Below are 17,996 nucleotides of genomic sequence, written 5' to 3'. Positions count from 1 at the left end.
TTCCGAGTTTAGTTTTTGTCCCCTTTTTGAATATTGGCACCACATTTGCTATACGCCAGTCCTGTGGTACAGACCCTGTTATTATGGAGTCTTTAAAGATTAAAAATAATGGTCTATCAATGACTGTACTTAATTCCTGCAGTACTCGGGGGTGTATCCCATCCGGGCCCGGAGATTTGTCAATTTTAGTGATTTTTAGACGCCGCCGTACTTCCTGCTGGGTTAAGCAGGTGACATTTAATGGGGATTTTTTGTTATCACTGATCATATTGGCTGCCATGGGATTTTCTTGTGTAAATACTGATGAAAAAAAGTCATTTAGCATATTGGCTTTTTCCTCATCCACCATTTCACCCAGACTATTTTTAAGGGGGCCAACACTATCATTTTTTAGTTTCTTACTATTTACGTAGTTAAAGAATATTTTGGGATTATTTTTACTCTCTCTGGCAATGAGTCTCTGTCTCAATTTTTGCTGCCTTGATTTGCTTTTTACAGAATTTATTTAATTTTCTGTATTTATTTAATGCCTCATCACTACCCACTTCCTTTAATTCTCTAAATGCTTTCTTTTTGTCCCTTATTGCGCCCCTTACAGCTCTATTTAGCCATATTGGTTTCCTCCTATTTCTAGTATGTTTATTCCCATACGGTATATACTGTGCACAGGTCCTATCCAGGATGCTAATAAACGTCTCCCATTTTCTTTGTGTATTTTTATGTCTCAGGATATCGTCCCAGTTAATTGCACCAAGATTATCTCTCATCCGTTGGAAATTTGCCTTCCTGAAGTTTAGTGTCCTTGTCACCCCTCTACTACACATCTTATTAAAGGATACATGAAAACGTATTATTTTGTGATCACTATTACCCAAGTCACCCCCAACCCTTATATTTGATATGCGGTCTGGCCTGTTGGTTAATATTAGGTCTAGCAGTGCCCCCATTCTTGTTGGGTCCTGAACCAGTTGTGAAAGGTAATTGTCTCTCATAGTTGTCAAAAACCGATTACCTTTGCTGGAACTGCAGGTTTCTGTTCCCCAATCTATTTCAGGGTAGTTGAAGTCCCCCATAATAATGACTTCTCCTAGAGTCGCAGCTTCATCTATTTGTTTTATGGGGATATTCTCCGTTGCTTCCATTATTTTTGGAGACTTACCGTATATACTCGAGTATAAGCCGAGATTTTCAGCCCAAAATTTTGGGCTGAAAGTGCCCCTCTCGGCTTATACTCGAGTCATGATCGGCGGTGGGGTCGGCGGGTGAGGGGGAGATAGGACTGTCGCATACTCACCTAGTCCCGGCGCTCCCCCTGCCCGTCCCACGGTCTTCGGTGCCGCAGCTCTTCCCCTGTTCAGCGGTCACGTGGGACCGCTCATTAAAGTTATGAATATGGACTCCACTCCCATAGGGGTGGAGCCGCATATTCATTTCTCTAATGAGCGGTAACGGTGACCGCTGACAGAGGAAGAGGCTGCGGCACCCGGAGACCAGCTGTCCGGGATAAGGAACCAGGGACGCCGGGAGCAGGTAAGTATCTCATAGTTACCTGTCCGTGTTCCACACGCCGGGCGCCGCTCCGTCTTCCCGTCCTCTTGCTCTGACTGTTCAGGTCAGAGGGCGCGATGACGTACTAGTGTGCGCGCCGCCCTCTGCCTGAACAGTCAGTGCGGAGAGACGCCACGACGGGACGCTGAGGAGCTGCGGGCAGCAAGAGAGGCGAGTGTCATTTTTTTTTTTTTTTATTGCAGCAGCAGCATTATATATGGCACAGCTTTATGTGGAGCATCTATGGGGCCATACTGAACGGTGCAGAGCATTATATATGGCACAGCTTTCTATGGAGCATCTATGGGGCCATACTGAACGGTGCAGAGCATTATATGTGGCACAGCTTTATGTGGAGCATCTATGGGGCCATACTGAAAAGTGCAGAGCATTATTTATGGCACAGCTTTCTATGGAGCATCTATGGGGCCATAATGAATGGTGAGACATTATATATGGCACAGCTTTATGTGGAGCATCTATGGGACCATAATGAACGGTGCAGAGCATTATATATGGCACAGCTTTATATGGAGCATCTATGGGGCCATAATGAACGGTGCAGAGCATTATATATGGCACAGCTTTATGTGGAGCATCTATGGGACCATAATGAACGGTGCAGAGCATTATATATGGCACAGCTTTATGTGGAGCATCTATGGGACCATAATGAACGGTGCAAAGCATTATATATGGCACAGCTTTATGTGGAGCATCTATGGGGCCATAATGAACGGTGCAGAGCATTATATATGGCACAGCTTTATATGGAGCATCTTATGGGGCAATAATGAACAGTATGGAGCATTCTATATGGCACAGTTTTATATGGAGCATCTATGGGGCCATAATGAACGGTATGGAGCATCTATTTTTACTTTTGAAATTCACCGGTAGCTGCTGCATTTTCCACCCTAGGCTTATACTTGAGTCAATAAGTGTTCCCAGTTTTTTGTGGCAAAATTAGGGGGGTCGGCTTATACTCGGGTCGGCTTACACTCAAGTATATACGGTATAACAAACCACTATCAGTAAATTATTTTTTCCCCCTCCCCTTATCTCCACCCACAGGGACTCTACATTTTCATTAGATTCACCTATATTATCACGCAGGATGGGTTTTAAGGATCATTTTACATAAAGACACACCCCTCCCCCTCGCTTATCCATTTCGTCATTTCTGAAGAGACTATAACCCTGAAAGTTAACAGCCAAGTCATGGCTCTCATCCAGCCATGTCTCAGATATACCCACCATGTCATAATTATGCTCCAACACCATTAATTCGAATTCGTCCATTTTGTTGGCAAGGCTTCTGGCATTAGTATACATACATTTTATGTATCTCTCTGCACCTCTATTCTTTCTTAAATTATTAATTGATCTAACCCCACCCCCCATGCCACCCCCAACTTCCTTATTTGTGCCCAGGTCTCTATCTGCACTATCTTCCCCTCCTATAAAATGAATACCCTCCCCCCCAATCCCTAGTTTAAACACTCCTCCAACCTTCTAGCCATTTTCTCCCCCAGCACAGCTGCACCTTCCCCATTGAGGGGCAGCCCGTCCCTAGCGTAGAACCTGTAGCCAACTGAGAAGTTGGCCCAGTTCTGCAGGAACCCAAACCCCTCCTTCCTACACCAATTCTTGAGCCACTTATTAACCTCCCTAATCTCCCGTTGCCTCTCTGGCGTGGCACGTGGTGCAGGCAGTATTTCGGAATATACCACGTTGGAGGTCCTTGCTTTCAGCTTGCAGCCTAATTCCCTGAAATCGTTTTTAAGGACCTTCCACAACATAGTAAACATAGTAAATAAAACATAGTAAATAAAAGACCTCAAAAACAACGGTGGAATTGCCCTTATTTTGCAGTTTCAACAAACTTGGATTTTTTTTTCTCGCTTTTCAGTGAATCACATGATAAAATGAATGGTGTCAAACAAAATTACAATTCATCCTGCAAAAAACAAACCCTCATGCACTTATGTGGATGGAAAAAAAAAAAAAAAAAAAAGTTATGGCTCTTGGAAGAAGGGGAGGAAATAACGAAAAAACGGAAATTGGCCACAGCCAGAAGGGATTACCTTGTATTATTGAGAAAACTACATGAAAGGCGTTGACCAATCTTCTTCCTTCAGGAGTGCAACATTCCTCTGCTTGCCAATGGCAGCGTGTGCCAAAAGACTTACAGTTCAGACCTACAGCATGGTTGCTCTGCTGGTCCAAGTTTTTACAAGCACTTTGCAATTTTACCCATTAACTGCTTCTCAGTTTCATAGTATCTCTGGTCCAAATGTAAATTAATTAGTTCTCTGGAAATCAAACATTGGTGCACTCACATTTGGTGTGAGTATTTTGTATGGTAAGTATTTTCATTTATCCTTGTCCATCTTTCCTTGTTTGTCTGGTTAGTTTGTACCTATACACTTCAGGTTTCCACTACCCTGGGTGGGGAAGGGCGCAGATCATGTTAGACATAGGACCATAGTACGGCACAAGAAGCTGGCGTCTGCACCTTCAGGAGTAATCCGGGGAACAGGGATACACTAGGGTGCCCCCTAGTTTTCGGGACCTAGTTAATGCCCAAAATCCCAACACCGTTGTGACACTATGTTAAGAAAAAAACATGAATGTGAAACCTGTGTACAGTAATGGGGCCTCTGCATTGTTTATAGGAGAAACATTGCCTTTTCTGGGGTGCATTTCACTTTGATTCTCTGCCTTCTGTACACATTAGCTGCTGCCTTTATGTAATAAAGAGGACAAATTCCAGCAATTAAACATCAATGACTTATTCCACTACTAGCTCATCAATGATAAAGTTCTGGAGAATCCCTTTTAGCTATGGAAATGTTAAATAATTTCAGTGTCGCATCCTACAATATAACATATGAAATGCACTTTGTGGACACCAAAAGAAATTAAGAACTATGTAAACAAAAATAAAGAAAATTTGTGTTGCCATTTTGTAAGACCTGTAATTTTTTCATTTTTGTATTTGTTTTTCAAGCCATTGCACAAATTTTTCATTTGTGCGATGAATTGCTTTTTTGGGAGCTTAGCTTACAATGGTATTGATATGCAAATTGTCTCTTCAGAAAGGAAGAGCACTAGAACTCTAGTGCCACCTATTGGAAGTGGCAATCCTAAAAGGTAATGTTGACCCTTTTCACATGACTTCGGATAAAAGCCATAATCTCAATTTGCAGACACTGTTTCGGGGTACTGCCCCTCATCAGTGCAAAGTGTGAGATGTGGTTTGGCTGTGTGACAGGCGTCTGATCGGGATCCAAGGGGCAACGTTTCTCCTAGTGGAAAGTGACATGTCATGCCTGACATGCTGAGGTGAAGAGACTTAAGCTGCAATGCTCGTCTCGAAAATATGCAAATTGTCTCTTCAGACAGTTCTCCTATGAAGCCCAGCCACAGCCGGGGCTTCATCTTCATAGGAAGAACAACACGGCAGCCATGCAGCACTCTAGCAGATCCCTGCCATGGTAATAAACAACACCCTGCAATCGCATTGCAGAAGGGCCTAGTGTAGCCCTGTGCATGCATATCGGCAACGTAGCCATTTAAATGTCGCTATCAGTCATTGACAGCAGAATTTAAATGGTTTAACAGCAGAGATCAGATCTATAGACGGCCACTGACGTTACAGGCAGATGCTGGCTGGGTAACCCTGCAGGCATCTGTCAGGTCGGGTGCGGGCTCAGATCCTGAGCCAGCTCCACACCCCCCATTACGACCATATAACGTAATTGTACATGCTTGGTTGTGGAGGGGTTACCATGAGCAGTTGCATTGATAGATTTTCATGTAGAACTCAACTGACTTTTCAAAAACTGCACTTCAAAAGCAGATGCCAGAATTGCAATCTAATTTTGTCACCATGGGCAGAGGTAGATAAGGTCACTAGGGAAAACTAACAAGGACAAGTGACGTTAAAAGCAGTGACATTTCCTCCAAGCCGCAGTTTCTACTTTGTATGCTATTAAGATGCCTTTGGGACTTATTCACCAGAATGGAGGCACAACACTAAGTGCATAAAGCAAAAAAAAACCAAAACATTGACAAATTCACACAGAAGCGAGATATGAAAGAAACACTGAAAAAATGAGAAGAAAACAAAAAAATCTTACTTTAGAATAACAAGTTGGAACCCCCAATAGTAAGCTCCCACCAGAGGCTGCGATTCAGAAACATACACCCGTCCTCACCTCCAGTGAAGTAAGGGTCACAGCAAAGTGGCGCTTTATACACTTTATAATAAATGTTTTAATGAGGCACCTGCCTGAAAATAATGATGTCATCCGGGGATTCTTGTCTCTTCTTGTACTGCTGTAGGCAGATGCAGCAGTAATCCTGCTTTGGTACGAGGGCCTTGGTAATCGAAGCTTTAAGGTTGCGCAGAGACCAGTGCAGGTCTTGGTTCAGCAAATTCGTAGTAGTTTCCAGCAGTGTCTGTGAAAATAAGGAACGCGCAGCTTAAGGCTATGTGCACACGACGACGTTCTCAGGCATAATCTGCCTGGAATCCACCTGGAAAAGACATGCAGAAGCGCCCACATAATGAGCTTAATGCACAGCAACATCAAAACGACACTGCTGTGCACATGTTCTGTCTTATCTCATGGCTTCTAACTGCTACAGGGTCTGGAAGTGGATTAAATTAAGTGATATGATTATTATTCGGAAGCCACCTGCGCTCCATACATGAGAATGCATAATAAAGGACACCGGTGGCGGAACCGAGGCAAGAAACATGAGAAAAATCTTTAAAGCCGCATAAGGAAATAGCCTGCTGGTGTTTTCCTGAAATGGATTCTCGAGGTAAAGCCCAATCGGTGTGCTGGGGTGTAAGAGACTGTGCACATACAAAAACTCAGACATTTTTACTACAAGGCAAATGGATCAGTAATCTGGGCAAAACCGGGACAAATATTCTTTGCAGCTATGCAGAACTATGAACCACAAAAACGGCAAATGTCAAATCTGTCATTCAAAAGTCTTTTTTAAACTACATGAATTTTACTAAGTTCCAATTCTTATTACATTATATACAAGCTTGTGGATCCAGACATATCACAATCCTTCTGGAGGACAATGGTTCACAAAAAGAAGATATGAAGTTAAACAAGACTTTGTGACCGGGATCCATCACTACCCATTATTACTATACATGACCAGAATCCATCACTACCCATTATTACTATACATGACCGGGATCCATCACTACCCATTATTACTATACATGACCAGAATCCATCACTACCCATTATTACTATACATGACCAGAATCCATCACTACCCATTATTACTATACATGACCAGAATCCATCACTACCCATTATTACTATACATGACCGGGATCCATCACTACCCATTATTACTATACATGACCAGGATCCATCACTACCCATTGTTACTATACATGACCAGGATCCATCACTACCCATTACTACTATACATGACCAGAATCCATCACTACCCATTATTACTATACATGACCAGAATCCATCACTACCCATTATTACTATACATGACCAGGATCCATCACTACCCATTATTACTATACATGACCGGGATCCATCACTACCCATTATTACTATACATGACCGGGATCCATCACTACCCATTGTTACTATACATGACCAGGATCCATCACTACCCATTACTACTATACATGACCAGGATCCATCACTACCCATTACTACTATACATGACCAGGATCCATCACTATCCTTTATTATTTGCACATTACAATATTCATTATCACACTTTGGAAACACCAAACTTCTTATGATTACTTGTGTGCATTGAACACCATTCAGACAGATTTTGGACAACAGATTGCAAGTTACTACACATCCAGTGCAACAAATGCTAAAAGAAACTTGCAGAACATCTTTAGAGGGAACGAGGCGGCTTTCTCAACATGTTTATACTAGTAAATTCACTTCTAACACTAAAAATTCTGGGGTATATTTTCTTAGAACTCTGCGTAGTAGCACATTTCTTTTGTCCCTTGTGGAAATATAGAAATTGACAATTGGGCGTTACCCTTCCCCTTGTCAAGTGCGCATTTCTTCACATTGTCAGCGCTGATTGGTCAATCTCAAACTGTGAAGGAACACGCACTATTGAGAAGGTGGATGATGGAATCCAGGGGGAAGTTTATTCATAGATTTCCATGAGGAATAACAGCGGCCTGGCACGACGCAGAGATGTCAGAAAATGTGCCCCAGTCTGTAATATGTGAGTAAGGCGGAAGCAGGCCTCATCACGCAATGCCTTTTTGCCATTTTACTAGTAATAGAACACCGTGTATAAGAACTTACCTGTTCATAGCTAAATGTATCCAGCATTCCCAACACCAAGCCTTGGATTTCACCTAACTTTCCTCTCCCGTACACAGGGTCCTAAAATCAGAAACAAATAAGTAAAGAGGACTCATATGTTTAGGAGACCACACATTAATATAGGTTTTACAGTCGTGTTCAAAGAGTCTGACAAAAAACTAAGTTACTGCCTTTAAAAGGCAACCTGTCCCCAGAATTTTCCAGTATAAATAAATGCCACCAGCTTAAATGCCTCTTTTACAGCAACCCAGCATCCTGTATATAAAAACCCCAACACCCCCTCTGTACATCTGAAAAAAATATATCCTTTACAATCCCCCATAGAGCAGAGTTCGGTCCGACGGGCATCGCTGGTCTTGCTTTGGTGCCTCCTCTCTCCGCAATAGTCGTCATCCTTCATGTGGACGACAGGTCCTGCGTCATCTATACAATGTCCACCAATCATCTCTACACCCTGCTGCGAGCAGAACAAAGTACTGTAATGCACAAGCACCGTATTTACCACTGGGTCATCGGCCCTCTGTCCTCTCCCGGCACATGCGCATTACTGTACAGTAGAGCCCTCGGCAGATTGTAGGGGTAGTGTAGACGCCCATCAGACTGGACCACCCCGTATGGGTGGTTATAAAGCATTTCATGGATATGCAGAGGGGGTTGGGGACTTACATACAGGTAGCTGGAAGGTGTTCAAGGTGGTGGCCTTGGCTTATATTGGGAACACCTGGGCACCGGTTCCCTTCTATATATCCAGAATTGTATATAATTCTGATCAATTTCACTGACACCTTTGACTGTTTCTTATAAGTCAATATCTTCAGAAACCATTTGATATGCATTAACTGTGTAGATTATATTACTATTTCAAAAAGATGAAAAACATTAAACAAAAAAGTTGACCTATCTCCATACATTCAAGAATAAAAAAAAAAAAAAAAGAAACAACGAAGAAATATAGCACATGACATGGCCAGGATTAAAGTACCCCTTCCCTAATACTTGGTTGCACAGCCTTTGGCAACAATGACAGTCTCCAAACGTCTTGTAGGCATCTGTGAGCGTCTTACACCTGACCTGCTTGTTGTTTCTTAGTTTCTTCAGCTGTAATGCTCTTAAGGACTTTGTTCATAGTTTGAAAAATTGAAGGTAGAAGCAAGTCCATCAAGCTCAACCTATAACCTAACATGTTGATGCAGAGGAAGGCAAAATCCCATGAGGCAGAAGCTAATTGCCCCATATCAGGGGAAAAATTCCTTCTCGGCTCTACGTGCGGCACTCAGGCTAGTTCTCCGAATGTAAAATGTTTGAATAGCTCCTTTTCCCAAAAACAAATTCCAACTCTTCCCAAAAATTGTCAAGTGGATTGAGATCAGGACACATTAGGGTATGTGCACTCGGCATCTTTTTCAGATGGATTTTGCCTAGAACAATAAAAGGTACTGTAATCGCCGACTCCCAATCACCAACGCTGTGCTGAAGGCTCATCCACAACAGAGCAAGAAGGGGAAGATGCCAGAGAGCGACATCTTGTATAAAACCCTCATTAAATATGAGGTTTACCCCCTCAATGATTGGAACTAGTTCTCTCATCCCGAGAGTAGTTCCTTCTTTAGGTTAACCAGTCACAGAAGCAGTCACTCCTAGTCCCATTGACAGACATTGGGCCTAAGAATACGCAGAATTTTACATGGGATTTAGTTTCTGTGGATATGTGTAGCTTTCCTTTATGCTACTTTTGCAAGTTTGTTGTGTCTTTGTCTACCCTCATGCTTTCCCGCTACCCTTCCTTATCTGTTTAGCGATGCAGTGATGTAGGACATCCTAGAGATCTGAGACACCCGATGGATCCAGAATCTGAAATCCTCATCTCACACCACCTGATGTCCGTAGGCCTCAAACTAAGTAAAACTATGCTATATGAGAGATTTCTCCACCCTCTGTTTTATAAGGGTTAGTGCGTGACATTTAACATTAAGGGGTTAAATACTAATGTCAAAAGGCTCCTACTCCTGACAGAACTCAGATCAGTGGCCGTAGATATAGTAACTATACAAGTGACACCTAAAAAATGCGGACACCTTGCAGTTTGCCAAGAATGATTTCCGCATACTTTTCTCAGGCAAAAAAAGAAGCTGGTTTTGCAGTTTGGTCTTCACAAAATTGCCCCATTCATCATATTCACACTCAGCATTTAGACATAGAAAGCAGACATGTTATAATAGAAGGCACCTCGTCTGGTCAATACATGGAAACAAACTGCAAAAAGCAGTGCGACATTAAGGGAAATTCACATCAGCAGTAAGACGAGCTAATGAGTCTTCTGGGCGGCAGAAAGTCAAGGCTGAGAATTATGCTATGCAAGAGGCCATTTAGGAGTGCTCCTGTGCAAAACAAAACATGAATTCCCCCTGCTTCACCTCTGGACCAAGTGTCAGTATCGCCATCTTAATGTGGTGGGGATATAGATATTTCTCTATGTATATATACATACACTAGATGGTGGCCCGATTCTAACGCATCGGGTATTCTAGAATATGTATGCGTAGTGTATAGCACAGCCCACGCTGTACGTTGCGCAGCCCACGCTGTACGTTGCGCAGCCCACGCTGTACGTTGCGCAGCCCACGCTGTACGTTGCGCAGCCCACGCTGTACGTTGCGCAGCCCACGTTGTACTTTGCGCAGCCCACGTTGTACATTGCGCAGCCCACGTTGTACATTGCGCAGCCCACGTTGTACATTGCGCAGCCCACGTTGTACATTGCGCAGCCCACGTTGTACATTGCGCAGCCCACGTTGTACATTGCGCAGCCCACGTTGTACATTGCGCAGCCCACGTTTTACATTGCGCAGCCACGTAGTATGTAGTATATTGCCCAGCCACATAGTATATTGCCTAGCCACGTAGTATATTGCCCAGCCACGTAGTATATAGCACAGCCCATGTAGTATATTGCCCAGCCACGTAGCATATAGCAGAGCCCATGTAGTATATTGCCCAGCCACGTAGTATATAGCACAGCCCATGTATATATTGCCCAGCCACGTAGTATATTGCCCAGCCCATGTAGTATATTGCACAGCCCATGCAGTATATTGCCCAGCCCACGCAGTATATAGCAATGTGGGCATCATATCCCTGTTAAAAAAAAGAAAAAATAGTTATATACTCACCTTCCGGAGCCCCCGGATCCAAGCGAAGTGGTTACCGACGCTGCTCGTGCGCTCCGGTCTCAAGAGTGCATTGCGGTCTCGCGAGATGACGACGTAGCGGTCTCGCGAGACTGCTACGTCATCTCGCGAGATCGCAGCAGATTTGGGTTCCAGTATCATCTCTATGCTGATGACACCCAATTATACACTTCTTCCCCTGTCATCACCCCTACCCTAATTAAAAATACCAAGGATTGTCTGTCTGCTGTCTCTAACATCATGTCCTCCCTCTATCTGACACTAAATCTCTCCAAAACGGAACTTCTTGTGTTTCTCGCCTCTACTAACCTCACTCTTCCCAACATCGAAATTACCCTGGAGGGTTCAACCATAACTCCCAAGCAGCATGCCCGCTGTCTTGGGGTCATATTCGACTCCGAACTTTACTTTACTCCCTATATGCGATCACTCACTCGCTCTTGTCACCTGCATCTTAAAAACATCGCCAGAATCCGACCTTTTCTCACCTTTGAAACTGCCAAGACTCTTACTGTCGCTCTTATTCATTCTTGTCTGGACTACTGCAACTCTCTTCTGATCGGTCTCCCTCTTACCAAACTTTCTCCTCTCCAATCCATCTTGAATGCTGCAGCCAGGGTCATATTTCTGTCCAACCGCTTCACCGATGCCTCCATCTTGTGCCAGTCATTATATTGGCTACCCATTCGCTACAGGGTCCAGTATAAACTCATCTCTCTCACCCACAAAGCCCTCCACAGTTCTGCACCGCCTTATATCTCCTCTCTCATCTCGGTCTATCGCCCTACACGTGCCCTCCGTTCTACAAATGACCTAAGACTAACATCCCCTGTAATCCGAACCTCACACCTCCGTCTCCAAGACTTCTCTCGTGCTGCGACAGCTCTCTGGAATGCACTTCCCCAGACGATCAGACTGATACCTAGCCCCGACCTATTCAAGCGCGCTCTAAAAACCCATCTCTTCAAACAAGCCTACCACATCAACTACTCAGTAAACTAACTTTGCCCTGTTCCCTCCTTCCAAATATTATTCTAAATCTGCACCCTACTATTCATCTGTCTCCACACCCTCCATGCACACGATAACTGCACTTGATACTTGACTATTGCACTTAAACACACGGGCTGATGACCGGATCATGCAGCTTTGTATGAAAAACCCTATTTATTATAATTGCCAGACCTGAAATAACAAGCACTTTTCACCTATTGTGTCCCCCCATTTCCTTGTAGATTGTAAGCTTGTGAGCAGGGACCTCACTCCTAATGTCACTGTTTAAATTGTCTTAACTCGTACTGAATTTATTGTCTGTACATGTCCCCGCTTAATTGTAAAGTGCTGCGGAATATGTTGGCGCTATATAAATAAAAATTATTATTATTATTGTTATTATTATTTCCTTTGTATTAATTTTGCAAAAAATGCAGCTTTTTGACAAAATTGTGAGAATAAAAAGTGTGTGCATAAGATTTCAGAAATCTCAGACTTTACTGGTACTGTAAAACGCAGCTGAAAAAATTTGCATTAGAATAACGCTGAAAAAAACTGCAATGTGTGAACATAGCCTAAGATGGCTGCAGATGCAGCATTCTACAGCCAACCAATCATAGCGCTTGTTCACCAATATGCAAACAAACTGGTGGGAAAAAGAAACAAGACTTTACAACATTTTTCTCCTAAATATTCAGCAGGGGCGGGTCAATTTGTCAGTAGGTCACTTGATTTTTTTTTTTTTTCAGTCTAAGGAAAAGTTTGTGCCATTATTTGCATATAAATAGAGCTGAGGTTTGCCTGTATAATCGTGTGTGGTGCAGAGATCATGGCAGTGTCATACAGAAATGAGCTACTCAATAAAGGTTTGGTGGCTCAAAGATTACATCGGTGCTGGTGTCGCGGGTTCAACTTATCTCCTTTTTATCTGGTTTCAGGTGTGATATTCATATTGCCCACACCTGCTACTTGCCACAGGCGAGTCTGAACGAGTGTCACATGTTTGAAACAGTTATTTACTCACAATTTTGTAAATAAATATGTGTATAAGAAAACCAGTGTAATTGCAATAATTTTCAGGGTGAAATACTACATTTTTTAGAACAATTTCAAGGGTGTCGACACTTTCGGCCATGACTGTATAATTTATATATTATGATACTCTAGATTAGATATAGCTATCCACATAAAATTAAAATGGCGATACTGACACTTGGTCCAGAGGCGAAGCAGGGGGAAATTATTTTTCCTTATTCATGGTGGCGCTGCTCCCTGCAGCCTTCTGCTGTAGACATGCGCCCATGGTTCACAGTGGCAAATACAGCCCTGACAGTAAACATTAATATGGTAGAATGGCTTTTACGTTTGTATTTGCCAAAATAGTACTAGGCACCCCATGTTATTTATATGTACCATTACTATTTACTTACACAGGGTATATGCTCATTTTGTTTTTCTGTTGGGTTTTGTCCATATATAATATGCAAAGTAGGCAGCTGTGCTACAGATGTCACGGTTTTCAGATCCAGCTAATAGGGTGATGTTGGACTTTCTATTGAATCCGTACACTGGTCTGTGTGCGTTTCTGCCTCCTAAGCTGCACAATTCTAAGGGGTCTTTTGAGCAATCAGTGGGATCCCAGAACCCCAGACCCCCAAAGGACGGCTAGCAATTAAATCATCTACAATATATTAAAATTAGAACAAAAGTTTAGTTACTCTTTAGCATTCTCTAAATTTACTTGTGTGGCACCGGCGGGGGTGTTAACAAAAGGCAAGACTAGAAAAGAGTCATTAAATAGACCTCTGTAGACCTATTGGAATCAATATCTTGTGTATTTGTCAGTACAGGACTGCGAGTTATGAAGATGCTTCAGATTCTACAACTGTAAAAGTATTAATTCTTGCAAGATTTTGCATTAAAGGGCCACTGTCACCCCCCCCCAGGCGTTATAAACTAAAAGAGCCACCTTGTGCAGCAGTAATGCTGCAGTCTAACAAGGTGGCTCTTTTAGTTTTTGATTAAGTTATTACCGCAATAAAACGTTTTAAAAATTGGCCAAACGTACCAGCGATTGTACCGGGAGGCGGTCCGAAGCGTCCTCTATGAATCTTCAAACTGCCGTCACTCTTCTCTTCAGGGCCGATGGTACCCGCCCCCTTCGCGTTGTTGCTTCAAATCCGGCGCCTGCGCTGTGCGTGCCTGCCTGGGGCCTGCGCAGTCTTCTTTGGCCGTCATCACTCACACGCAGGGTGCCTGACTGCTTCTGTGCAGGCAGTGCGGCCGCCCTGTTACTGAATCCCCGCCCCGCACTGTGTTATTCATTATGCACACTGCGGGGCTGGCATTCCTGGGCATGCGCACTGCACTGCGCTGTTCAGGCCCTCCCCCAGCTCGGACGTTCTCCCTTGTCTGATGTTGCCCCTGCTCCCCCGCCTTCCGGCATTATTTTCGGCTGCCAGATTCCAAAATCTGGTGAGGATTAGTGTATATGGCGGCAAGCTGCTGTGTGCTTTGTCTCTCTCTATGTGTTTGTATGTTTTAATGCAAATGCATATTTACACCAGCAGCAATGAAAATTTGGTACTTGTGTGGGTGGCCATAAATTACAAAGCACTGATGATCAATACTGTTTTTTGGGGAGCATTATAGGTTTACATTGCGTTCGGGCAATACGTTTTGCGAATATAGCTAGCGTATTGCACCAGCGCAATGTCTTTAGCGGGATTGCTTTTGCCGATCCCGCTATCGCAGATCCACAATCTGCGCTAGCGAGGAACGAAGCTGGGACGCTGAAAGCAGCATCTGAGGTCCGACTGAAAATAACGGCACATCGCAAGGGCGTGCCTAAAAAATGGCATGCGCTAGCGATGCGATCCAGATCCTAAACACATTGCCGTCAATGGGTGCGCTAACGGACCCGTTGCATGGCGTAACTTGCGACAATCACGCCATGCAGCGTACTCCTTTAGCGTTAACCCATTAACGATTAGTGAACCTATTCGTAACGCATTGAACATCAGTAAAGGAGGAGGGGTCTGCATTATACCACATCAAAGAACAATAAACGTTGAGGGGTGACCATTATTACACCGTACTGCAGATCAATGCACGGTCAGGGGTCTGCATTATTATACCGCACTGATCATCAATAAACGGTGAGGGGGGATCATTATTATTCCGCACTATAGATCTATAAACGGTCATGGTGGAGCATTGAGTGGAGCACTTAAATACGTGGCACTGAAATACGTGACACGTGGCACTGAAATACGTGGCACTGAAATACGTGGCACTGAAATACGTGGCACTGAAATACGTGACACGTGGCACTGAAATACGTGGCACGTGGCACTGAAATACGTGGCACGTGGCACTGAAATACGTGGCACTGAAATACGTGGCACGTGGCACTGAAATACGTGGCACTGAAATACGTGACACTGAAATACGTGGCACTGAGTGCCACGTGCCACGTCAGTGCCACGTGCCACGTATTTCAGTGCCACGTATTTCAGTGCCACGTGCCACGTATTTCAGTGCCACGTGCCACGTATTTCAGTGCCACGTATTTCAGTGCCACGTATTTCAGTGCCACGTATTTCAGTGCCACGTACCACGTATTTCAGTGCCACGTGCCACGTATTTCAGTGCCACGTGCCACGTATTTCAGTGCCACGTGCCACGTATTTCAGTGCCACGTATTTCAGTGCCACGTATTTCAGTGCCACGTATTTCAGTGCCACGTGCCACGTATTTCAGTGCCACGTGCCACGTGCCACGTATTTCAGTGCCACGTGTCACGTATTTCAATGCCACGTATTTCAGTGCCACGTGCCACGTATTTCAGTGCCACGTGCCACGTATTTCAGTGCCACGTGCCACGTATTTCAGTGCCACGTATTTCAGTGCCACGTGCCACGTATTTCAGTGCCACGTATTTCAGTGCCACGTATTTCAGTGCCACGTATTTCAGTGCCACGTATTTCAGTGCCACGTGCCACGTATTTCAGTGCCACGTATTTCAGTGCCACGTTTCACGTATTTCAGTGCCACGTATTTCAGTGCCACGTATTTCAGTGCCACGTGTCACGTATTTCAGTGCCACGTATTTAAGTGCTCCACTCAATGCTCCACCATGACCGTTTATAGATCTATAGTGCGGAATAATAATGATCCCCCCTCACCGTTTATTGATGATCAGTGCGGTATAATAATGCAGACCCCTGACCGTGCATTGATCTGCAGTACGGTGTAATAATGGTCACCCCTCAACGTTTATTGTTCTTTGATGTGGTATAATGCAGACCCCTCCTCCTTTACTGATGTTCAATGCGTTACGAATAGGTTCACTAATCGTTAATGGGTTAACGCTAAAGGAGTACGCTGCATGGCGTGATTGTCGCAAGTTACGCCATGCAACGGGTCCGTTAGCGCACCCATTGACGGCAATGTGTTTAGGATCTGGATCGCATCGCTAGCGCATGCCATTTTTTAGGCACGCCCTTGCGATGTGCCGTTATTTTCAGTCGGACCTCAGATGCTGCTTTCAGCGTCCCAGCTCCGTTCCTCGCTAGCGCAGATTGTGGATCTGCGATAGCGGGATCGGCAAAAGCAATCCCGCTAAAGACATTGCGCTGGTGCAATACGCTAGCTATATTCGCAAAACGTATTGCCCGAACGCAATGTAAACCTATAATGCTCCCCAAAAAAACAGTATTGATCATCAGTGCTTTGTAATTTATGGCCACCCACACAAGTACCAAATTTTCATTGCTGCTGGTGTAAATATGCATTTGCATTAAAACATACAAACACATAGAGAGAGACAAAGCACACAGCAGCTTGCCGCCATATACACTAATCCTCACCAGATTTTGGAATCTGGCAGCCGAAAATAATGCCGGAAGGCGGGGGAGCAGGGGCAACATCAGACAAGGGAGAACGTCCGAGATGGGGGAGGGCCTGAACAGTGCAGTGCAGTGCGCATGCCCAGGAATGCCAGCCCCGCAGTGTGCATAATGAATAACACAGTGCGGGGCAGGGATTCAGTAACAGGGCGGCCGCACTGCCCGCACAGACGCAGTCAGGCACCCTGCGTGTGAGTGATGACGGCCAAAGAAGACTGCGCAGGCCCCAGGCAGGCACGCACAGCGCAGGCGCCGGATTTGAAGCAACAACGCGAAGGGGGCGGGTACCATCGGCCCTGAAGAGAAGAGTGACGGCAGTTTGAAGATTCATAGAGGACGCTTCGGACCGCCTCCCGGTACAATCGCTGGTACGTTTGGCCAATTTTTAAAACGTTTTATTGCGGTAATAACTTAATCAAAAACTAAAAGAGCCACCTTGTTAGACTGCAGCATTACTGCTGCACAAGGTGGCTCTTTTAGTTTATAACGCCTGGGGGGGGGTGACAGTGGCCCTTTAAGGTTTTTGCACGTTAGTTTTACTAATCTAGATTACATAGTGCAAGAATGGAGAGCCCCATCCTTTTCTTCAGGAATCAATCCAAAAAGTTAGCAACAGTTATAAAGCAACATTTATCCATGTATCAAGGAGTCATATCTGTAAAGTGATTTTCTGGTCAACTGCCAATGTATTGGCGAATAACATGATGCTGATGTCTTGGCTGCTAGAGGTATAGTGTCTTGACTTCATAAGTTAAGTGCTTCTGCCCTATGGTATGAATGATTGTTGGGGTCTCAGAACCATCACTGAAAAAGAGTTTCAGAAGGGCTAAAATATATACAAATCTTTAAAAGTTTAGTTACACTGCTGCCTTTGCAAGCGAACGGCTTCTCTGTCCTGCTAGTCTTATAGAAGTCTAGTCTGCTAGTATCATATCTCCACCAAGTCTCCTAACCTGTACTCACTTATTATTGTCCAATATCATTTATATGAT

The 17,996-nt window shown here is 44.1% G+C and overlaps 1 protein-coding gene across 2 annotated transcripts in view; it reads right to left on the bottom strand.

Moving 5' to 3' along the window:
- VPS8 (VPS8 subunit of CORVET complex) overlaps positions 1-17,996 on the bottom strand; it is a 245,713-nt gene that overhangs the window by 29,477 nt on the left and 198,240 nt on the right. The window contains exons 42-43 of one of the 2 annotated variants that reach the window (XR_013217732.1): positions 7,893-7,973; positions 5,842-6,015 (exon numbers count right to left, since the gene is read on the bottom strand). Coding sequence is in view for 1 of the 2 variants with exons in the window: in XM_077272120.1 (XP_077128235.1) it covers positions 5,846-6,015; positions 7,893-7,973 (251 nt within the window). In the remaining variant the exon portion in view is untranslated. The remainder of the gene's footprint in view (positions 1-5,841; positions 6,016-7,892; positions 7,974-17,996) is intronic. The other variant, XM_077272120.1, reaches the window with a different exon arrangement.

This window comes from Ranitomeya variabilis, chromosome 7 (assembly GCF_051348905.1).
Source record: "Ranitomeya variabilis isolate aRanVar5 chromosome 7, aRanVar5.hap1, whole genome shotgun sequence".
NCBI classification, from domain to species: Eukaryota; Metazoa; Chordata; class Amphibia; order Anura; family Dendrobatidae; genus Ranitomeya; species Ranitomeya variabilis.
This window is presented reverse-complemented; position numbering and strand designations above follow the sequence as displayed.